This window comes from Equus quagga, chromosome 2, assembly GCF_021613505.1.
Source record: "Equus quagga isolate Etosha38 chromosome 2, UCLA_HA_Equagga_1.0, whole genome shotgun sequence".
NCBI classification, from domain to species: domain Eukaryota; kingdom Metazoa; phylum Chordata; class Mammalia; order Perissodactyla; family Equidae; genus Equus; species Equus quagga.
Genome location: NC_060268.1, coordinates 79,310,325 through 79,334,615, shown reverse-complemented (window position 1 = coordinate 79,334,615; position 24,291 = coordinate 79,310,325). Strand labels below are relative to the sequence as shown.

General features: G+C 47.5%; 1 protein-coding gene across 1 annotated transcript in view; it reads right to left on the bottom strand.

The window, feature by feature from the left end:
- The window catches only part of PCSK6 (proprotein convertase subtilisin/kexin type 6), a 225,301-nt gene that overhangs the window by 181,557 nt on the left and 19,453 nt on the right, over positions 1-24,291 (bottom strand). Inside the window, exons 2-4 of the mRNA XM_046652769.1 lie at positions 16,413-16,667; positions 13,520-13,654; positions 355-489 (exon numbers count right to left, since the gene is read on the bottom strand). Coding sequence (XP_046508725.1) covers positions 355-489; positions 13,520-13,654; positions 16,413-16,667 — 525 coding nt within the window. The remainder of the gene's footprint in view (positions 1-354; positions 490-13,519; positions 13,655-16,412; positions 16,668-24,291) is intronic.

The window sequence follows — 24,291 nt, the reverse complement described above, 5'->3', positions numbered from 1 at the left end:
ACTTCTCGCAGACTTTCGGGGCTTTCGGGACACAGACCGGCCAGGGCACCCGGACCGGCGGCCTCGGCCCCGCGTGTTCTAGTAAGAGCCGGGAGGGCCCCGGGGGCATCTCAGGTGAGTCCAGACCGGCGGGCTCAGGCCGGCGCCCTCCCACCTCTCGGGCGTCTGGAGGCCTCCTTCACTTGGCCGGCTCTCTCAGCCTGAGACGGTGGGCTTGCAAGAGTTCTGGATTCTAGGGGTCAGAAGCCACAAGGAAATATGGGGTCTGGGCCCTGCCCAGAGAAGGCCTGATGGAAGGGGCACGTTGAGTGGGGCGAAGACGTGTGACAGATTAGCTGGGTTCGGTGAGCGTACAGGAGAAACCTGGCGGGACAGCCCCAGGACTACAGCCCACCCGGGGACGCAGGCGATGCAGGTGACTCCCCACGCTGTCCACTTCATATCTGTGTGACCTTGGCCAAGCTGTGCTTCTTGAGCACAGCGCTCCACCTGTAATGGGGATGACAACAGTTTCTACCCGACAGAGCTGTTTTGAGGACCGCATGAGCTCTTGCCATGCAACAAGTTGTCAATAAACGTTTGTTTTTATGAGCCGGCGGGCTGCCACATGGTGGGTGTTCACTGGTTGGGTAAACTCTTAAAAGCTCCCACCGAGCTGGGACCAGTCAGTGAGAAAGTGAGTTGAATCGTCCTTGCCCCTGCTGCCTGGAGCCGCCTAGAATCCAGTGGATAAGTATTTGGTGCGCCCTGGAGAATTTTGGAAATGTTTACACTGTGAACAAGCAAATGGTGAGAGGTGAGGATCGCTTCGGGATTTCCTCTCCCATTCCCTCCAAGATCCGCTGGCCCCAACTGGCCCCATGTGGAAAGTAAGCCTTTACCCTGATCAGTACAGGAGGGGAGACAAAGCATAGGCTGAGCGGGCCTTGAAGGGGGGAGGAAGCTGCGGATCTGCTGCTCAGTTCCCAGGAGCACTCCCTTTTGTTTGGAGTGCTGTCTAGAACCCACTAGAGTCTCTAGCTTGGCAGCTAGAGGGGGGGTGATGAGGGGTCGGAGGGGGTGGGGAGAGAGCAGGATCCGTGGAGATGGCTTCCCCAGGTCTTTTCCAGCCTCCCTCTCAGGAGCCCTTTCGTTTCGTAACTCACATGATTCATCCTTTCTGCAGGTGTGAGTCACTCTGATGGAGGTGGGAGAAGGGGAGGCGTGGTGGGAGGCGGTGGGGGAAAGCCAAATCCTTGTTCACAAGGGCTCCTGCCAGGGGCCCCTCTTGGAACCTGGGGATTGATCTCCCACACCTTCTTCCCTTTTCTGCACTGGATGCAACTCCCCTCCACCTTTTCCCTTCCCTGGCCAACTGGGGTCAGCTCTCTGGGCAGACACTCTGCGAGGCCTGCCCATGCTGCAGAATGTAGGCCCCTTTTGTCCCTCCTACAGATGACCTAGACTCTCTCCTGCTGCTGCCCACTTAAGAGACAGGAGGCCCTAACACAAACTGGGCTGCCCTAGAGGAGACCCCACCACCCCTGTTGGGCAGAAACAGTACCCAGAACCTTCAGCCTGTTTCTTCCCCATGTCACCCTGGCTGCCCACAGAGGAGGGACACTGAGCTGAGACAGGGGGCAGGATTAGAAGCCTCACTCTGTCACTTACCAGCAGTGCCTCTGGGCGACACCTCACTTACCAGCAGTGCCTCTGAGGGACACTGAGCTGAGACAGGGGGCAGGATTAGAAGCCTCACTCTGTCACTTACCAGCAGTGCCTCTGGGCGACACCTCTCACCTTTCTGGCCCCTGTTGACTGGACTGTCTCTTGGCCCTGTCCCGGATCCTGTGCTGTCCTTGGAATATGTGGCCCTTTTCAAGATAATGCTCTGCTGCACATAATCTAAGTTATTATGAAGCAGCTTGAGCCTCCCAAGAGGGCACCCCCACGGCAGGAGTGATTTTGACAGGCAGAGATAAGGGCTTTTCCATAATAATTTAGTAGATTAAGGGATTCAGCCCACTGAACTGAGAGGAGACTGAAATGCATCTGAATTTTTATTTGGAGAGATCTGAATTTATTTTATTAACAGATCTGTTCCTTTTGGGCTAAACTTGCCATTTATTGTGCAAGTGGTCGGGCAGGCAGCATCTTGGCTTCAGCGTTTTAGGAAGACCAGCTTCCCAAAATGAACATCCTAAATCAAATTGCCTCCTGTGGGTTTCCTATTGATTTACACGATGACAGGCTTAGCTCAATCACAGAAGTACCAGCCCTCTGCATTGTGATAGGATCTGTAATAAAACTTGGCTCGTCTTCCCGCAGGGAGGGGATTTACTGCTCACTCGGGCTCCACCTCTCCAGATGGCCCTTAGGGCCGCACAGCTCCGTGGAGGGCCTGCCACCTCCCTATGTCAGCAGGTCTGGGGATGGACAGGACATGGACCAGAAGGGTGATTGGAGCCTGGTCATATTTCTAAAGTTTTAGAAAACACTAATTCAGAAGTGTGATAGTTATATTAGCATCTTTCCAATTCAGACAAGAGGAGGCGACATCACTGGGATGATGATACTGAATTATGTGTTCTCATGCCTACAGTTGATCCCTTTACAGCAAGTACAGGATTGCACAGCTGGGGCCAAGGAATGCCCAGTACTGCCAGGACCACTGGATGGCAGAAGACTTCACCTAGCCTCTGGCGGTGCGTTGAAACAGAATTTGATCCAGAAATTGCCTCCTTTTAGGCAATGGACACTTTACTGAAAAATTGCGTTTCTGGAAATGTGCTAGGTTCAACGGGCCAGGGTGGCATCACTTAAAGAGTGTCTGATGGGCACCACCTTCAGGCTATTGGAGAAGAGCATGCACTTGAAGCCCAGCTTCACCACTACTGAGATGCAACCTCAGGCAAGTTGCTCCAGCATCCTGCTGGAAATGGCAGTAATGATGCTGTCCCCGGGCAAGGGGGCTGCAAGGCCAATGGGAGCTGATATGTGCGAAGCCCCTTGCCCAGCACCTGGCACCTAGTAAACACTCAACAATGACAACAGTGACCACTCTTCCCCTGGGCACCAGAGCCCTCCAGTGAGATGGAATGGGTGAGGCTGCACACTCTGTCCCTCTGGGGGTTCACGGGCATATAAACGTTCCTTCCTTCAGCCATGCCTCGTTGCACGTTTTCTCACGTTAACATCCCTGAAATCAGGGTACATCTCACAGCTGGTACTTTGCAGTCACCACTGGCCTAGAGCGAAATCGAGTTCTTCTAGAAAGCGTTTGCTTCTGCCAGTGATCTGGGGCCCCAGCTCCCGAGACCCCTTGGAGACCACATGGGTGGTATGACCCTGGACTAGGAATGAGCTTATGGTTCAAATGATCAGTACAGGGCATTTCTCTGGATTTGTCCCTCCTCTGTCATGGGCAAGATAGAGACCAGAGGGTTCCTTGCTGTCCCTCTCTGCGTGAGGGGCTTATTTCTCATGTTCTCCCACACAGTGTCCCCTTTCCTTGTTACAGCTTTCTGGAGGGGTCCCCTGTGAGGCTTCCCAACATGGACATTTTTCTTTCTTAGTCATACATAAAATCCTGATGCATCTTCCAGTGGAGGGTGTCTCTTAGATTTGATGACATATTGGTATTAAGGCCTTCAAGACATATTGCAGCAAAGATACCTGTTTAACTCTCTCAAATGCATTTGGCCTTTGTTTCTCCTAGCAGCTGTTAACATCCTACAGACAAGGTACAGAGAATACGGTGTTTACTGAAAATCTGCTGTGAATCCTCCGGGAAGGCAGAGGCTCTTCTGTTGCTGGGTAGTTTGAATTTCCAAAAGCTACCTTTCTGTTGGGAGAACACCTGGATGCTTCGGACGCAGGGTGTTCAGAGGTGCGATGCCCGAAGGGACCCACAGAGGCATTCCTTAGAGCTGACAGCCCCCCACCCCCAGCCAAACCCAGATAACACACGAGGTCCCTGGCCTGGGGGACAGGAGATGCTGACCCAGATGCCACATACAGCGAATGGGTCTGGGACAAGGGAGGGCCCAGGAAAGCGTAGACCTCTGCCTCCCTCCCACCCCGTCCCAGAGAAACCTTTCCCTGGGCCCTGTGTTTCTACCAACCAGGGGTAGCCCAGCTGGCTCCACTTATCTGCCTTTCAGGTTTTTATTTTCTCTCTTTTTCATTTGTCCCAAATCCCACCCACAGCTGCTCCTGCTGGCAGTGGTGGATCCAGAGTCTTCCTCCCCATCCTTCTCTGTGCTCCGCCTTCCCCTCTGTGTCATGCCCCTTTGTCTCGCCATCTCCTCAGTGTGTGCTCCGGTTCATATGGGGCTCTACTCCTTTCTGTGGGGATGTTTGCCCTTCTGGGGTGGGGAGGGCGTGGAGTAGCTTGAAGCCCACTCCACTCCCACCCACTCTTTGATTCTGTGGTTAAACTCCCCCTTTATATCTAGATCCTCATTATCTTAAGAAAAAGGCTTGTGAAAACTACTTCTCCTAAAAACAGTTATCTTAGATCTAGCAATTACGTCTCTCAATCTTCCTTTCATAAACACCCACATGAAAATTTAGTGTCAAACAAAGAATTTAGGAGCAAAAACGCTGAAACTCCCTCAGAAGCTCTTCTCAACTAAGAATGAGAGCTTTGCAATTTATCTGGTTTTCCTTTTTGCCTTGGCTTCCAGGAGGCTCAGAGCCACATGTGATAGAAAATCATAATTGTTTATTTCCTCCTTGCTGCAGCTGTTAGGATGCCTTTGGTTACAAGTACTGGAATACCCAATGAAAAGGAGTGTAAACCATAGGGACTGTTTATTATTTCACGAACTGGAATTTGGTGACAGGTGGATCCAGGGTTGTTAATTCAGGGTTCAAGATAGCTCTTCTGTACTTTGCCTGGCTTTCTCCTCATGTGCCTAGATAACTGCCACAGATTGGGCATCTTTCAAGATAGCCTCCAAGGAAGGAAGGGCAGGAATGAGCTTCCCTCTCTTGAGTGTTTCTCATCTCCTTAGGGAGGAGACACCCAGAACACCCAGCTCATTTCCCCTCAGGCCCCGTTGGCCACCCCCCTGCCAAGTCATCATTGACAATGCGAACAGGGTGACCCAGCTTGGTTTGTGTCAGTCTTGGTTTTTCTCCTGGGGAAACATTCCCCAAGCACATTACTGCCCCAGATTGAGCAAAACCAGAGATGTGTTAGGAAGAGGTGGCCCCAGGTGGACCCCCAGCAGGTTTATCTCCTCCTCTCAGTTTCTATTGTATCGCCTTCATACAGATTCTGTTAGGCACACAGCAGACGGCAAGTGAATAGCTAGTGAAAAGGAGGGAAAGAAAGGAGGGAGGGAGGAGCCACCCAGACCCCATGCCATGCAGACGCTCAGGATCACCTTGTGTTTTCCCCAAGTCCAGCATATCAGCGGCAGGGTATGTGTTGTGTTCCTGTGTGGAGACATCACTTTCACTTCAGGATGAGTTTCAAGTTTGTTGCCTGAATACTTTTCCCAAGTGAGAGTAAATTAGGAACTTGAGCTCCTGCCATAGTCACAGCAAATGGAGCAAGGCAGAAGATGGGGTGGGAGTCAGGGGTTGCAGGCACGTACCGGAGAGAAGAGGAGCTAGAAGAAAATGAGTCCTTTCTAGACAAGAATCATTATGAGAACCCTACTGCATAAGCAGATAATAGGGAAGTGCATCTCAGGATGTAAATGAAGTGGCCTGGCTGGTAAGGTGGAGCAGTCGGCTGCCTGGCTTCTTCCTGGAAAGTTACCTGTCTTGGAAAGTGATCCCACCCTATAGCTTCTCTCTTCCCCCAAGGAAACAAAGGCCAGAAGGCACGAACACATCAGTTTTCTGTCCTCCTGCCCTTGGGGTCTCCCTGCCCCTCTCAAAGCCGCCCCTCCCTTGTTGCCCCAGACCCCAGAGGATCCCTCCCTCTGTGGGATCTTGCTCTGGCAGTTACCCACCCTCCGGATTTAATCCTTTCCCTAGATGCTCCCTGAGCCTACAAAGGCGCCCTCACCTCGTGCCCCCGCACACCACCTCTCTTTCTCTCCCCCTGTCTTCACCACCCAGGCCTTGGAAAAAGCCACTCGCTCTTCACCTGAGAGTCACTGTGGACCCAGCTCTCCACTGACTGGGCATCTGCCCCCACAGCCGACGTGGCCAGAGAAGAAACAAACCACTGTGTCTCCTTGACACTCCTCACCACACCCCTCTGCAGTCGGGCTGAATCCCCCTCTTGTCCACAACTGCTCTCTCTTCTTCCTCCAATTCCCACCCCTCCTCCAGCCTCACTCTGGGCTGCCAGCCCCGCTGCCTTCTTAACATCTTTCTCAGAAGAGGCCTTCTTCCCCATGCACCTGCCGTGCCGGCTCTGCCTTCCCACCGCTGCTGTCGAGGGGGCACCTGTTCCTACTGAGGGCTTCCCCTCCAGTCCGGTGCTGACCCTACCGCATGTCAGTTACTGAAGGGGTCCCTGCACCCATTCTGAGTTCTCTCTATGTACTTATCTCTGATGAATTTCTCCTGCTGAATTGTCTCTGTTCACTTAGCAACATGCTATTGTTCCATCCATCTTAAAACAAAACTCTCTCTCCCGCTACCCTCCCATTTCTCTGCTTCCCTTCTTAGCAAAACAAAACTCTCGAAAGAAAGAGTTGTCTCTACTTGCTGTCTTAATTTCTCTCCTGCTCTTTCTCAGACCCACTTCAATCAGGCCACACCCTCTCTGCTCACCCCCGCGCTCTGTCACGGTCACCAGCAGCCCCCGGGTTGCTAAATCCAGTGGTCAGTTCTCGGCCCTCCTCCTAGGAGCCCTTCCTGCTTGTCCTGCAGCATTCCTCACGTGGCCTCCAGGACACCCCTCCCCACCTCCTGTTCTCCTCTGACCTCAGCGGCTGCTCCTCTCAGTCCTCACTGCTGGTTTCTTCTCAGCATCAAGTACCCCAAGGCCCAGTTCTTGGGCTTCTTCTCTCTTCTCTCTACCCCTACGCCCCTGATGATGTCCACCATTCTCGTAACTGAAGATGCCCGTTACATGCTGTGGCTCCCAACATGTATCGCTGGCTTGGACCTTGCTCCTGAGTTCTAGGCGGCCAGTGACTTCTCCATTTGGGCATCTAAGGCACGTCACAAAAAACTGCACTCCTGATCTCCACCCACTCCATCCCCAGTTTTCCCCATCACAGTAGAAAGCAACTCCACCCTACAGTCCTCCTTGACCCCTCCTCTTACACCCGCTGCCGGGCTGTCAGTGAATCCGGTTGTTTCTACCTTCGAAATCCACCCAGAGTCTGCCGGCTTCTCACCACTCCCGCTGCCCCCACCCCAGATCAGATCACCCTCGCCGCTCACCTGGTGTAACTCAGCAGCCTCCTAGATGCCTTCCCTATTCTGCCCTTGCCTCCTTGAATCAATCCTCAACTCGGAGGATCATGTGAAAACAGAAGTCAGGCCACTCCTCAGCTCAAAATTCTCCCACAGCTTCCAGTCTCATGCAGCGCAAAATCCAAAGTCCTTACAGGGCCCCAAAGATCCCGTATGCTCTACCCCCAACCCCGCCCCACCACACACCGTGGAGTCTGTCAGATGCTAAAAGAGCTTTGAGCTGCATGGTTCAGGCTTTCTGAAGGAAGTGACTTTTAAGCTGAGCTCAAAGAAATAAACAGGAAATAGCCAGATGAGTGGACCATCAGTCAGGTCTAAGTGGGAGGGCAGAAACCATACCAAGTATTTACAGTGGAGGGAACTGGTGACACAGGCGATGGAGGAGCTGAGATGGGGGGGTGAACCCAAGAGAAGCACAGTCTCTCCCAGGTGGGTTACCCATGTATTACCCAGCTCGAGGCAGAGCTCCTGGCATGGGACCAGCACATGCAAAGGCCCTGAGGCAGGAAGAAGGTGGTGTGGTGGAAGAGACAGAGGGGCAGGGGCATTGATAATGAAAGGAGGGTGGCATGAGAGGGGGCAGGAGGGATGGCCAGAGGCAAGGCTATGACAGCTTCGTCAACCCCGGCAGGAATATGGACTTGATTCCAAGAAGAGTAGAAAGCAGAGGAGGGACACTCTCACTGTTCCAACCAGCCTAACCTCAGTGGCTCTGACACCTGTCTCTGCAGCCTTTCTCTGTCTTCAGCAGGCCACCCCTCGGCTCCCACATCTTTAGCTCTTTACTCAACATCTCCACTGTTTCTAGCCTCTGAAACCCAGAGCAGCCTATACTAGCCTCCTCACTTCCACGCTGCCCGGACCTGGCCTCCAGGGCCCCCGGGGCATCCACAGAACTGTCGTTCCCTCAGTGACCCCAGTGGTCTCTGCCTGACTCCTGCCTCTCTTACCCGTCCCCTCCTTGCCATCCCTAGGCTCCCATCCCAGCTGAGGTCCTCACGGGCCAAGGGCTTTCTTGACCACTTCCCACGTAGTCTCTCTGTCCCCAGCCCACTGCCCCTCAACACACCGTCTTACCGTCTTGGTTCCTAAGCACTCTTGTAGCCTACTTACATCATCGCGAGACTCTCGACAGTCAGGGTGGAGACCGAGCTTGAGGGCGCAGCCCTCACGGCCTCTAGCAAGCTGGCACTCTTTCTAGCTCTCCCTGCCCCACCGTGGGACCAAACGCGGTTCCCAAATGGACCAGCCATTCAGGCCCGGGCAGCTTGGCTGTCACCAGTTCCTCCCTGGGCGGGCCTTCCTCCCCTCTCCTCCCGCACACTGAGATTCATCCTTGCATGCCCACGCCGGCTGCAGGTCACCTCTGTGAAGCCTTCCTTAAGGGAAAGTCCCCCTCCCACACTCCGCCCTCTCTCTCTTTGTCCCCAGGCAGAATTGCTCACCTGGCTGTATGGCCTTATGTTTTGGGGCCCAACTGTGAGGACTGGTGGTGGAATCGCTCACACCCAGCTCAGTGCCCAACTAGGAGTTGGGTCTCAGTAGCTGCTTTTCATCTCACGGGGCTCCCTGGGCCCCCCTTTCCTGGCAAGATGACCCCTCAGACCCAGTGGTCTTGCTCAACCCTTGTTGTCTGACATGGGTAGGCTGGGCTATGAAGGGAATCCAGTAGGTTTAAAAAAATTCCATTGGTGCCCTGGATTTTCCCCATAAGTGTGATAGCCAGCTATAATCCTAAATGTCACTCCTTCCAGGTTCTCTTTCCCTCTATATTAGGTGACAGTGATTTTCCTAAAAGGTCAGGAACTGAAGACCTGACTGTAGGTGTCCCGAAGCCAGCAGCAGACACAGGGCCAAGGGCAGCAGGGTCTGGGGCTCAGTTCCTGCCGACCGGCCAGGGACCAGGGCACACTTCAGGCCTGCTGAGCAGGGCCTGCAGGAGTGCAACAGGGGTTCCTGAAGCGTCAGTGCATTCGGTGAAAGAAGGGCCCAGTAGATGAGGGAAGGCTGGTGACCACAGGCCCCAAGAAGCAAGACACAGAGAACTTCACCTTCCTTTCCACATGCTGTGGCGATTTTCTGCGGATTTTGGCATAACTTCATACAGGGTTGCCTTAGTGTGGGCTTCCGCGGTCCCGTCTCTGAGGCAGGGTGGGGCGATGGTTAGGGGTGTGGGCCTTGGGCTGAGTGTGGAATTCAGCTCAGCACTTGTTGGCTGTGTCACTTTGGACAGGTCACTTGTCCTCCTCTGCCTCAGTTTCCTCTACCAAAGCTGAGATGTAAAATGGTACCTCCTTGTGGTGAGTGAGGTCATCCATGCAGGACGACTGGGGCAGTGCCGGCAGCTAGCGAGCTGGCTGCACACCTCCCCAAGGCACGTGTCCTTGGTTTGGCAGACACTGGCAGGGTTGTGTGACAGCAGAAGCGTGGGGCGGTGGGGCGTCGTGCCCAGTTACTAAACCTCAATGGTTCCCGTTATCTTGCTTGATCTACGTGGTGGATTTAGGACTCCCAAAAATCTGCTTGAGGCTTTTTATATCCTCTTCACTATTTATAGTCGAAACTCTCCCAAATCCGCAGCCCAGCCCACATTGCTCCTGCTATGCTCTCTCTCCACCCAGACTCACCAGCAGCAGGGAACAGAGCTGTGTGGTCTGTGGCCCCGGCCAGCCCTCGCTCCTCCTCCTCCAGGAGTGAGACCCAGGAGCCCCTCTGCCCTTAGCGGGTCCTGCCACGCTGAAACCTGCTGTTGTGTCCGCTTCCCCCCCACTCCGAGGAGCTCCTGCCATGCCACCAATTCCTGCCATTCCATACTGTGTTTCTTAAAAGATTGAAAATTTCGTAACCAAACAACGTGTCTGTGGCTCAAATGGTTCTGTGTCTGGCTCTCTTCATCTGGATTGGGGCTGATTCCCTTCTTCTTCTTTCTCTGTCTGAGCGCTTTCTCCCTCCATCCTGTAAAATTGAGAGAAATCAGCAAAATGAGCAGCGTGCTCTCTCCTGAGCGTGTCGCCATCACAAGTGGCAGGTGGTCCCTGTCGTTGAGAAGAAAACCTGATTCAGTCCTCATCCTTGGGAAGCTTCTCCCTCACAGCAAGACGCTGCGCCTCTCAGGTCGAAGCTCGCAGCGGACTTGCAGCACAGAGCAGGGCCACGGGGCAGCATGACAGGAAGTGGTGCTCAGGTCCTGCCGCACAGAACAGTCAGGGAATGGCCGGAAGACAGAACGATTGCCCAGGCAGGAATATGAGAGGCAGTATAGCACTGTGGTTAGAGCAGAGATTCTGGAACTGACCATCTGGGTTCTCATTTCACCTCTGCCACTTCCTAGCTGTGCAACCTCTGGCGAAAAGGTTAACGTCTCTAGGCCTCAGTTTTCCTAACGAGCAAAAAATGGGCATAATATTTGTGTTCACCTTGAATGAGTCAGTGTACATAAAGGGCTCCAACTTGTGCCTTGCACTTAGACAGCATCATGTAAGAACTATGATTATAATGCCAGAGGTTTGGCGGTATCTGATTGCTACTTGTAGATGTAGATGGTACTAGAAGTGTCTTTATGTGTGCAGCTGTGTTAAAGATGTGCTCTGGGCTGGTTGGCACCATGGGGACAGCCTTGTATCTCCACCAGAAGAGATGCTCCACATCCCAGACCCAGAAAGAGCACACAGCCCGGGGGCATCAGCTCCTTCCTGGTGTGTGCCTGAAGAAGAAGGGGGGCAAGAAAGAGGATGGAGTTGCCAAGGAGGAGACACGCACTCGCATTTACTGAGGCCTCTGTAAGGCTTCCATGTACATCTGTGTCTCATTTGTGTTGAAAACCACCCCATGCAGTGGTTATCATTTCTCCTGTTTTGCAGATAAAAACGTCGAGGCTCAGAGGGAGGAAGGGCCTTGTCCAAGGCCTCTGACCCCCGTGAGGTTAAGTGAGCCAGCAAGTGTTCTAATGGGGGTGGGGGGTGGAGGGGTGGTTGTGAAGGCACAAGACAGAAGCCAGAGGGAGGAAGTCAAGAAATGCGCAGTGGGTCTTGTCTCTTCCTGCCAAACAGCGAGGGAGATGCTTGGATGAGGATCAAGGCACGAGAGGCCTTGAGGGAAAGGGAAGCAGAACTCCCCACTGGTCTCCCCATGGGTCGGTAGAAACAGGAGACAAGCCTGGGGCGGTCACTGGTCATCAGTGACCAGATGTGGTGTCCTCATCCCAGGGCTGTGCTCCTGGGGCACCAGGAGTCCCTCCAGATCTGCTCCCTGGGGACCAGCAGACTGCACTGTCGCCCCCTAGAGGAGACAAAAGGAGGGAGAAGCTGTGTCTGGACTTGCCCACCCAGTGAGGCCCTTAAGGAAGACCAAGACCACAGCTCCTGAGCTGGGAGCAACCCGACTGGTCTGCCAATTCAGGAGCTGCATTGACTCTGTCTGTGTCACTCCCCAGACCTCCCTGTCAGGGGGGACTCAAGAAAGCGAGTCCCTTGGGTGGCGGGAAAACTGGTCCTTTGGGATGGGAAGCCCAAAGATGCAGCAGTGCGCTTGTTACCTTCTTCCAGAAGCCATGACGTGGTCACATCTGAGGCTGTGCATTGTCTATGAGCCTGAGGTTAAATGTTTTCATAGAATGGCTGAAGGATTAGTCGGTAGGGTTGCCAGATAAATACTAGATGCCCAGTTAAATTTGAAATTCAGATAAACAAGGAAAAGAATTTTTTAAGTATAAGTATATCCCACACAACAGTTGGGATATACTTATAATAATAAAATGATTTATTATTTATCTGAAATTCAAGTTTACCTGGTTGTCCTGTATTTTTATTTGCTAAATCTGACAACCGTGGTTGGGGATCAAATGCTCCAGCTGGAACTGGAGAGGGCAATGTATCATTAATATTTTTAAAAGAAGTGCCAGGCTAAGGTTTGGGTTTAAAAATTCAGAACACTTTCTGATGAGACCAGGAATCAAGGCAATTCAAACCATCAAAAGTGTCTTGCTTTCATCCTTTTGATGCCTCCCTGCTGAAGGGCAAGTCACTCTGTCCATCGAGGATCCAGAAACATCTTTCTGCCTCCAATGTTTGTTTAGAAGTCAAGCCTACCCCTGCCAGTGGCATTTGGGAATTGAATGATACCTTCTTTTTTTAAAAAAGAAGAAAAAGAAAAAGTCTTCTCTCTGGGGCGGCATTCAGATGCCCATGAGCTCTGCCATCAAATATGAATATTCTCTTAAAAATAAAAATTATTGTGCACTTTAAAAGGAGCATGTTATGGGGCTGGCCCTGTGGCCGAGTGGTTAAGTTCGCGCGCTCCGCTGCAGGCGGCCCAGTGTTTCGTTAGTTCGAATCCTGGGCGCGGACATGGCACTGCTCATCAGACCACGCTGAGGCAGCGTCCCACATGCCACAACTAGAAGAACCCACAACGAAGAATACACAACTATGTACCGGGGGGCATTGGGGAGAAAAAGGAAAAAATAAAATAAAATCTTAAAAGGAGCATGTTATGTCAGCACTGGTAATAAGACAATTTATTACTGTCTACAAAAAGAAGGCTCTAATGACGTGGTGGAAGCTAGCTCAGCAGGCTGTAAATTATGAGCCATTCTCTCGCTGGTGGAAATAAATCCCGCTGCCAGTCACAGCGCTCTCGCCTTGACAGGCAGTTGCTGCAGTGAGCGGGCAGAGTCAGGCATTATATGCCCATCACCTGTGGGAGCTCCCCGCCGCCCTTCTCTGGGCTCACTCCACATGAGCACACGAACCCTTGCACAATCTTTAATCACATCTTTGGGACACATGTCCTTTTTGACATGAAAAATAACAACTCTTTGTGGTCTTCAAACAGGCAAAAAAAAAAAAAAAAGAAAAAAGAAAAAGTGGCATTCGGTGGAAAGGAGCAGGCTCAGAGACTCAGAAGCCCTCATCAGGGCTCCCCACTCTCAGGGAGGCTCCCTTCGCCTTTCTGAGCCGGGCTGTCTCGGCCTGAAAAGGAAGGAGCTGGGCTGAGATGGTAAGCCGACACGTAGCACTGTTCCACACATCATGTGCTGCCTGTGAGGTGGTGAGCTTCCTGAACTGGGAGGGGTTCAAGACGAGCCAGGGGGTACCTGTTGGAGATGTTGAGGAGGGGCTTCCTTCACTCTCCAGGAAGCTAGACTCACCGCGACTCCCAGGGCCAGCTCTAAACTTGCAGAATTCAGTGCAGACAGCACCAAATCCCGCTCCTGCCCAAGCCCATCCCCACCTCTGGCAAAGGCGCTGAGTGCCCCCGTCTTCTCCTCTAGTGGACTTGCCACCTTCCAAAAGCAACCTGTGCAATTAACCCCTGACTGTGAGGGCAGCGTTTTAAGCGCCGCTGGGAAGGAGAGCTTCGCCTGGAGCTCCCTGCCTGAGACACCTGGGTGCAGCCAAACAGGTAGAGACCTGCACATCATGAGCAAATAATATGGGTAATCGCTAGGCAATAAATATGACTAAATGTCTCTGTTGTGTGTGAGCCTTGGGTTAAATGTTTTCATAGAATGGGTGAAGGGTTAGTTGGTAGGGTTGCCAGATAAATACTAGATGCCCAGTTAAATTTGAATTTCAGATAAACAATGAAACAAACAACCAAACAAAAAAATCTTTTTACATATAAGTATATCCCACGCAATGGTTGGGATATACTTATACTAATAAAAAGACTTGTTGTTTGTCTGAAATTCAAACTTCCTTGGCTATCCCGTATTTTTATTTGCTAAACCTGGCAACCCTAGAGGGGATCAAATGCTCCAGTTGGAATTGGGGAGAGCAATGTATCATTAATCTTTTTTTTTTTTTTTAAAGATTTAATTTTTTCCTTTTTCTCCCCAAAGCCCCCCCGGTACATAGTTGTGTATTCTTCGTTGTGTGTTCTTCTAGTTGTGGCATGTGGGATGCTGCCTCAGCGTGGTCTGATGAGCAGTGCCATGTCCGCGCCCAGGATTCGAACTAACGAAACACTGGGCCGCCTACAGCGGAGCGCACGAACTTAACCACTCGGCCACGGGGCCAGCCCCTATCATTAATCTTTTAAAAGGAAGTGCCAGGCTAAGGTTTGGGTTTAAAAAGTCAGAACACTTCCAGATGGGGCCAGGAATCAAGGCAACTCAAACCATTAAAAGTGTCTTGCTGAGTTCAGATACAGCCCATTAGGCATCTAGACAGATTAAGATAAAACGAAAATAAATAAAAACAAAAAGACAGAAGGGAAGAAGACCAAGACTAGACGGATCATCTGAGATGATCATGATAATCCTCGGGGCCTCGGGCAGTGTATCCATGGGTGAAGTGGTGGCTCAGAAATGGCTCACGCTGGGGAAGTTCGGTGAGCTGGCATATCAGGAAGGGTTTGGGTGACTCGAGGAAGAACCCATCTGCCTGCCCACGCCCTTCCCATCCCGGCCCCACTGGGCTCCGTGGTGGGGAAGAGCAGAGGTCAGAAGGGCCCAGGCCAGGAGCACAGCAGCAAGGCCATTGCTATGCTCGTCCCTCCTCCTCCCCTCAGCGTCCTTCCTTGCTGCCACTCTCAACCCCAGACACCTCAGCCAAATGGACAATTGTCTGAATTAGACGCACCCCTCCCAAACAATTCTTATTTCTTCTATTTTGTCATTTCCTTTAATGTCTTATCTATCCTCCTTAAGTTTTCAATTTTTTCTTTCATTTGCTTGTTGATTATTTTTCCCCCCAAAATGTTTTTCTGGGAGTCAGCAAAACTTTTGTCCCCTATATATAACACAATGTGAATTCCCAGTCCATTGCCCTTTCTGCCCTATGAGACTAGGTGCCCATGAACTTTGTTTGGATGGAGCAGGTAAGAACAGAATGGCCATTTGCTGCTCTGTAACACCCTTGGTGAGATGCACTTAACATGTGAGAAATGATTCGTGGGGCAGCTCTGACACCAGGCAGGAGGCCATGGGACACACACTGCCCTTTGCAGTGAGGGGTCCATCACAGTGGAGAAAATGTCAACAACACTATCTTCTAGTTCAAATGTCATGTTGTTGAGGTAAAGGGGGAAAGAGCAGGGTTAAGGGCTATTAACTGTAGTTCCACATTAACCAGCCCTTCTGAGGATCTACAGAATAATGATAACGTTCAGACCATCGGCGTCAAGGTTGTAAGCAGTCCCAGGGCTGTCTGAGTCATGGGTTAAATAGAATCCATGATAGAGTATTTTATTGGGCTGTTTTCTAATTATTTGAAAATTGGTGGTCCGTGTCTGTCATACATGGTAACATTACATTAACCACAAGTTTTCACTAATCTACATTTTGTCAGGCTAACACAGAGCTGGCTGTACCTGCCATCCCCGGACCCAGAATTTTTTCTATTCTGTATTATTTTGTGCTTTTGCCCGGAGAAAAATGATGGGTCAAGGCAGAGAAGCAGGTAATAGGCTGTCCCCAAATGAGCATGTTAAAAGGCAAAGAGCTATTGAAATATCACAAACTTTTGCTACCAGCCCATCGTTTGAATGCTTTTTCAGCTGAGTGCATGGGCAGGGACATTCTCCTCTCCTTGCAGGACAAAGGGAGGCTCCCTGCTGGCTGTCAGTGGGGACATCGACCAAACTCTGACAGCTGGATTATTCCTGGTGTCTGAGGAGCAGTCAGGATGTGTCATGTCAGTGGGCGGGCACCTTTTAGATCAAGCATTCATAGACTGTCTTGGCCCCAATAATTCCCTCACTTGGCTGTGATTCTGCTCTTATCTTCTCCATAGGCTTTGCATGAAGGCAATGTGGCTTCTCGTTGTAAATGACACAGCGATGCACATTGACCTCCGTGCAAATATGTTTCACTCAGAGCTTTTCCCACAGATGCCAGGTGAAGGGTCCAATCCACAACCCCAAAAGGAAAGATAACCAAGTGGTCGTTAAAACTAAGAAAAATGCAATCGTGGTAAAATTCTAAGTGTTAGTGGACATGAAAATAGCCTGAAGGAGTTAGTAAGATGGCCTGCAGTTTTGGCCAGGTGAGAATTTTTCCATGTGAAATATGTAAGTGATCTACAGGATTCTGCCATTACCCTGAAACACCAGATGTGATCCCTGCTGCTGAAGCTCAGGGCCCCCCGGCTGCTCATGCCATCCTCATGCACTTCGGGCATCAGGTGGTAGGTGTGAGCACAGGGAGGGAGGTCACTCTGGGCCTGGTGCCCGCACGCCTGCTGTTTCAGAGTCTGCAGGACGCTGTGCGTGTGATCTGGGCGGTTAGACGTGGTCCACGGGAGATTTTGCTTGGTATGTAAGGAGGCATACAAAACAGGAAATTCCTCCCACAACTAGAGGGGACGGAGAACGGGGAAGACAGGAGGCCAGTTGCACCCGCCACGCAGAAACTCAACCAGCCAACTCCACAGGGGGTCTGTCTGTTGGGATGCAGCGGTGGCTGGGTAGTTATGTATGCGGGAAGCAAAAAGGGTCTCCAAGTTTCTTGAACCGGACTGGGCTTTCTGACATGATTGTCTCATAAGACCAGCACACAAGGGACTCTCATTGTGACCAGAGATCTGTCAGAATGGAGGGTCTCAGTTGGCAGTTGGCTTTATCACTAAAGGACATAATAATGGACTTTCACTTGTATTTAGGCTTTTTTTTTTAATCTTCTGAATCACATTATGTAAAAACAACGTGGGAATTTTTAATCGTGACTCAGACACTTCACGTTTCTTGTAATCCCCCTGGCACACGCACACAGCCATCAAAACAATACTTCATGGGGCTGGCCCCGTGGCTTCAGTGGTTCAGTTCGCGCGCTCGACTGCAGGTAGCCCAGTGTTTCGTTGGTTCGTATCCTGGCGCGGACATGGCACTGCTCATCAAACCACACTGAGGCAGTGTCGCACATGCCACAACTAGAAGGACCCACAATGAAGAATATACAACTATGTACTGAGGGGCTTTGGGGAGAAAAAGGGAAAAAATAAAATCTTTAAAACAAAGCAAAACAAAAAAAAACAATACTTCGTCCCACTATAAGCTTATCCTTAAATTTTGGGTAGGAAGTACTAATAAGGAAGGGACTATCCTCCCTACCCTTGGTAAGGCCAACATCCTGGAGCCTGATGACAAATGGATGACAGATGCTAAATACCCTCGTGTTCTGATGATCTAAGAAATTGCTTTTCACTATCAACAAGTTTTCATAGCCAGTTTTCAGAACATGGATGTATTCAGAATTCAACATTTTATTTTATTCATTTAAAGCATTTCAAAATGCACTGTAGAAGAGGGCATATAATAAAAAGCAAAAATCAACCACTCCATTCCCGTTTCCCAACTGTGGTCCCAGAAGCTACCACCTTTGACCATTGCGGCATTTGGCTCTGCTGGTGGTTAGCATCCTAATTCTAAATGACATGTTCACATCTCTATCATGTATCTAACTTAGGCTCTATCTATTGACTCCTTCCTATGAAACACAGGCTTTAGTTGTCTTACACTACATCCTCCCCTAAATTTTGACGCTTACTATTTTTAGCTTTTCTTTTGTTTACCTTTGTAACTTTCAATCTCACACCTAAATATCATTTCTTGTTCTATTATTTTGAGACAATGTATCAATTTATCTCGACTATACCTTGACAACTTTTACGTTGTCAGGGTTGATAATTTTATATACTATTTTATTAACATAATTAAGTCTTTCATGTTTTGTCCACAGGTTGATTCTAAAAATGGAAAAAGCAATAAACATTGTTTATGTTATTATGACTATAAAAATTGTTCCTTCAAAGTCGGTCAGTATGCTAGGATTTTATTTCCTTCTTTGTGGGTCCAGTGTCATTAGCTACAAGCCACATGAAGGATCAGTCGTTAAATTCTTGTCACATTTTTGTTTCCTTCATATTTAGACATAGGCATGAGTTTCTTACATAGCTTTTTGGTTTTCTTGGGATTTTTATTTGCCTTACTTTTTATTTGTTAATAAATGAAATGTGCCTTTGTTAGATCTTCATGGTTACTAAACCTTTTAATCATACTATTTGTTGAAGGCTTTTTCTGGAATCGATCCTGCAGTAACAGAAAGGGTGCTTTGGAGATGAGTTTTCCAAGTAGTTATAAATCTAAAACTCTATTTTGCTCACATGCATAAAAATTTTATGAGTATGGAATATTGGGTTTTAAATGATATTTCCCAGAATTTTTTCTTCTAGTATCCAACGTTCCTGATAAGATGTCTGAGGCCAGTATTATTTTTGCTCTTTTTTTTGTGTGTGAGGAAGATTGTCCCTGAGCTAAGTTCTGTTGCCAATCTTCCTCTTTTTGCTTGAAGAAGATTGTCACCGAGCTGACACCTGTACCAGTTTTCCTCTATTTTATGTGAGATGCTGCCACAGCGTGGCTTGACCCAAGCAGTGCTATGTCCATCCCCACTCGGGATCAGAACCTGTGAACCCGGGCCACCAAAGCGGAGCATGTGAACTTAATTACTACGCCACCAGGCCAGCCCCTATTTTTGCTCTTTTAAGGGTGACTTTTTCTTTTCTCCTGGAAGTTTCAGGAATTTCTCTTTATGTTTAATGTTCTGAAATATCTTGAGTCTGTGTCAAGCCATGAGTCTTTTATTCTTTGTTCTACTTGGAACTTGGAGGGCCTTTAGTCTGGAGCTAGCTATCTTTTCTTCAGTTCTGGAAAAGTTTCTTCTATCATGTCTTATTCTTTTAATTTTAATAAAAGTTGTACATTTACATGGTTTAAAAAACTAAATAGTTCTGTAAGTCTTACAATGAGGTTAGCAGTTTCCTTTCCACTCCCCAGAAGCCGCTGCTTTCGATGCTTTTAGTCTTTTGGTCTTTGCCTCCATATTTCTAAATAACATACTTAAATTCTTATTCACTGATTTTTGTTTATTTTAAATATATTTACTTCAGGCAATGGACAATGAGAGTTTAGCTCTCTTACTCCACTCCCATACCCTTAAATACATGTCTTTTCCTCCCTGTTCTTCTAATAGAATGGTGTCATAATTTTTGGACAAATCAATATTTAGCATTTATATTATTATGACTATGTAAATATTATTTGAGGCTCTAGCCATGTAGTACATTACAATTTCCTTTCCTTTCTTATACAAATTTTTTTTTGTCTCCACTGGAGTCAATGTTTTTTTCCCATTTGTTTGGGTTTTTTGGGGGGCGGGGGGAAAGATTAGCCCTGAACTAACATCTGCCGCCAATCCTCCTCTTTTTGCTGAGGAAGACTGGCCCTGAGCCAACATCCGTGCCCATCCTCCTCTGTTCTATATGTGGGACGCCTGCCACAGCAGGGCTTGCCAAGTGGTGCCGTGTCTGCACCCAGGATCCAAACTGGCGAACCCTGGGCCGCCGAAGCAGAGCATGCGAACTTAACCTCTGTGCCACTGGGCTGGCCCCCGTTTGTTTGTTTTTTTATGTACCTATCCCAAATCCATCCCCAAACTCTTCAACAGAAGAGAAAATCTCCTCTTTCTTGAGAAAGAAAACATGAGCAATTAAAAAATTTGAAACATTGCACGTCTGAAAACGTCCAAAAGTCTTTGTTCTATCCTAACAGCATGTTGAGAGTTTCACTGAGGATATAGAATTCTAAGCTGGAAATCATTCCAGTAAGAATTGGAAGGCCTTGCTCCATTAACATTTAGCATTTAGCATTGCTGTTGAGAAGTCTAATGCAGAGCTAACACTAAGCCTCTTGTTCGGGACCTATTCTTTCTCTCTGGAACCTTTAGTACCTTCTCTTTGTCCCGTGTTTTGAAACTTCTCACTGATGGTATTTTGTGTGGCTTTGTTTTCATTCATTGTGCTGGGCACTTGATGGACGTCTCAGTCTAGAAATCCATGACCTTTGTGTCCAGGAAATTTTCTTGAAATCTTTCTTTGGTAAATTGCTCCGCTCCATTTTCTTTCTTTTCTCTATTTTTGGAAGTCTATTATTTAAGCTGTTCCGCTTCCTGTCTAGACTAATTTTCTTACTTTTTAGCTTCTATTTTCCATTTTTTTGTTGGAGTTGTTCTAATTATTGGGAGATTTCCTCAACTTTCTTTCTAGGCTTCTACTAAATTTTTCATTTCTGTGTTTTTACTTCCTAATTCCAAAATCATTTTTGTTTTCTAAATGTTCCTTTCTACAGCAATAGTCCTTTATCAGCCTTATTGAAGTATAATTAATATGTAATTGTCCACATTTAAAGTATACAATTTGATACATCTTGACACTTGAATACACCCATGAAGCCATCACCACAATCAATATAATAACCATATCCATCACATCCAAAAGTTTCCCATGCTTTTATGAAATCCTTCCCACCATCCCCTCCCTGCACGCCCCCCAATCCCATCCTTAGATAACCACTAACCTGCTTTCTGTCACTGTAGATTAATCCACATTTTCTAGGATGCTATATAAATGGAATCATACAGAATACACTCTTTTTGTTTGGCTTCTTTCACTCAGTGTAATGGTTTTGAGGTTCACCAATGTTTCATCTATCCACAGTTCTTTCTTTTTAAGTGCTATCTGTATTCCATTGTATATTGCGTGCACCACAATTTGTTTATCCATTCAACTGTTGATAGACATTTGGGTTGTGTCCAGTTTGGGGCTATTACAAGTAAAGCTGTCATGAACATTCATGTACAAGCCTCTATGTGGACATATGCTTTCACTTCTCTTGGGTAAATGCCTAAAAGTAGAATGGCTAAACCATATGGTAGATGTGTGTGTTTAACTTTTTAAGCAACTGCCAGTATTTATAATCTATTACTCTGTAGCCAATTACCCCAAAACTTACTGGCTTAAAACGACACAAATTTATTATCTCAGGATGTTTGTGGGTCGGGAATCCAAGCATCGTTTAGCTGAGTGAACTCAAGGTGTTGGCCAGCCCTGAGGTTTCACCTGAAGACTCACAGAGGTAGGATCTGCTTCTAAACTCACTCATGAGGTTGTTGGAAGGATTCGGTTCCTTGAGAATTATTGGACTGAGGGCCTCAGTTCTTTGTTGTCTGTTGCCTGGAGACCTCCTTCAGTTCTCTGCCACGTAGGCCTCTCCAATATGGCGATTTGCTTTATCGAAGCCAGCAAGGGAGAGAGTCTGTTAATAAGATGGGAGTCATAACCTTTTATAACCTAGTCGTGGATGTGACATCTCTCCAATGTTGCCGTATTATATTGGTTAGGAGAGGGGATTACACAAAGCCATCACTGCTAGGAAGCAGGGATCATTGGGAACCCTGTTAGACTATGCCAAACAGGTTTCCAAAGTGGTTGCATCATTTTACATTCCCATCAGAAGCTTATGAGAATTCCAGTTGCTCCTATCCTCACCAACATTTTGAGTCAGCAGACTTTTTTTTTTTTGAGGAAGATTAGTCCTGAGCTAACATCTGCTGCCAATCTTCCTCTTTTTTTTTTTTTTTCGTTGAGGAGGACTGGCCCTGAACCAACATCCATGCCCATCTTCCTCTACTGTATTTGTGGGACGCCTGCCACAGCATGGCTTACCAAGTGGTGCCATGTCTGCAACTGGGATCTGCACTGGTGAACCCCAGGCCGCCGAAGCAGAACATGCGAACTTTAACCACTGTGCCACCGGGCCGGCCCCTTCATCAGACTTTTTAATTTTAACCATTCTAGAAAGTGTGTACTGGTATCTATGTGAATTTTAATATCAATTTCCCTAAAGCCTAATGATATTTAACATCTTTTTATGTGCTCATTTTCTATCTGTATATTTTCTTTGGTGAAGTGTCTTTTTAAATTTTTTACCCATTTAAAAAAATATGGCTAGTTTGATTGTTATAACATTTCGAGACTGCTTTGTATATTCTAGTTATAAGCCTTTATCAGAAATGAACTTGCAAATATTTCACCAAGTCTATCTTATCTACTTATTCTCTTAATGATGTCTTTCAAAGAAAAGGAGGTTTTAACTCTAATGCAATAAAAATGATCAGTTTTGTATTATATGGATTGTGCTTTTGATGCCATATCTGAGAAATCTTTACCTGACCCAAGTTCACAAAGATTTTCTTCTATGTTTTCTTGATCTAGAAGATTTGTAGTTTTAGGTTTTACATTTAGGTCTATGATCCAATGTGGACCCATAATCAAGGTTCATCTTTTGCATATGTATGTCTAATTGTTCCAGTGCTGTTTGTTGAAAAAGCTGCCCTTTTCGTTTTGAATTGCCTTGGCATCCTTTTCAAAAATCAGTTGCCCTTAGACGTGTGAGTTTGTGTCTGGACTCTGCTCTCTTCCACTGACCTGCTTGTCTGTCTTTACACCAATACTGCATTGCTTGATCACTGCGGCTCTGTCGTAAGTCTTAACATCAGGTAGTGAAGGCCCTCCGTTATTGGTTGTCTTCAAAGTTGTTGTAGCTTTCCTTTGCATTTCCACATAAATTTTAGAAGTAGCCCATCACTATCTGCAAAACAATCTACAGGGATTTTGCTTGTGATTGTGTGAAATCTATATATCAATTTGGAGAGAATCGTCATCTTAATAATATTGGTACTTCTGATCCATAGAGAGGCCTATCTCTCCGTTTGTTTAGGTCTTCCTTAATTTCTCTCAGCGTTGTTTTACAGTTTTCAAAGTAGACTACTTTGTAGTGTAAAGGGTTTGATGCTATTATAAATGGTAGTTTCTTCAAGTTTCAGTTTCTAATTATTCATTTCTAATGTTTAGAACATTAAATGTTTTTGTGTGTTGATCTTCTATCCTACAATCTTGCTATCATTACTTCTTAGTTTTAGTAGCTCTTTTGTAGATTCTGTAAGGGTTTTCTACATAGATGATCGTGTCTGCAGATGAAGATGGTTTTTCTTCTTTTTCCCCATCTGGATGTCTTTTATCTTTTTCTTGCATTATTGAATGAGCTAGAACTTCCAGGGCAAGATTAAATAGAAGTACCGAAAGCAGACATCCTAGCTTGTTTCTCATCCTAGAAGGAAAGAATTCAGTTTTTTTTTTAAATTTAAAAGATCACTTTATTAGAGGTACAAAGTAATAATCATAAAAGAAATCTTGTGAGAGTGAGGTGAATTCTTCTGCCGAAATACTGTGTCCTGAAACATAACATGGTGGCTGCTTTTCCTTTTTTTTTTTTTAATAGGCCTTATTTTTCAGGGCAGTTTTAGGTTCACAGCAACACTGAGCAGAAAGTACAGAGAGTTCACATACCTCTCCTGCCCCCACACACGCACAGCCTCACCCACTATCAACGTCCTGCACCACAGTGTTCATTTGTTACTGTCTTTCTACCATCTCCATTGTTTTGCCTTTTCTAGAATGTTCTATAGCTTGAATCATATGGTATGTAGCATTTTCAGATTGGCTTCTTTTGCATGGTAATATATATTTAGGTTTCCTCCCTGTCTTTTCATGGCTTGATAGCTCATTTCTTTTTACTGCTGAATAATGTTCCATCGTATGAATGGATCATAGTTTATTTATCCAATCATCAACTGAAGGATATCTTGATTGCTTCCAAGTTTGGCAGTTATGAATAACGCTGCTATAAACATCTGTGTGCAGGCTTTTGTGTAGACAGAAGTCTTCAACTCGTTCGAGTAAATACCAAGGAGTACAATTACTGAATTGTATGGTAAGAATATGGTTAGTTTTGTAAGAAACTGCCAAACTGTCTTCCAAAGTGGTTGTCCCATCTTGCATTCCACCCACAGTGAATGACTGTTGTTCTCATCAACATTTGGTGTTGTCAGGGTTTGGGATTTGATTCTAATAGGTGTGCAGTGGTATCTCATTGTTGTTTAAAGCGTTCAATTTTTCACTAAGTTTGACGTTAGCTATGGATTTTTCGTAGATGCCCTTTATGAGGTTGAGGAAGTTCTCTTCTATTTCTGGTTTGCTGAGAGTTATCAGGAATGGATGTTGGATTTTGCTAAATACTTTTTCT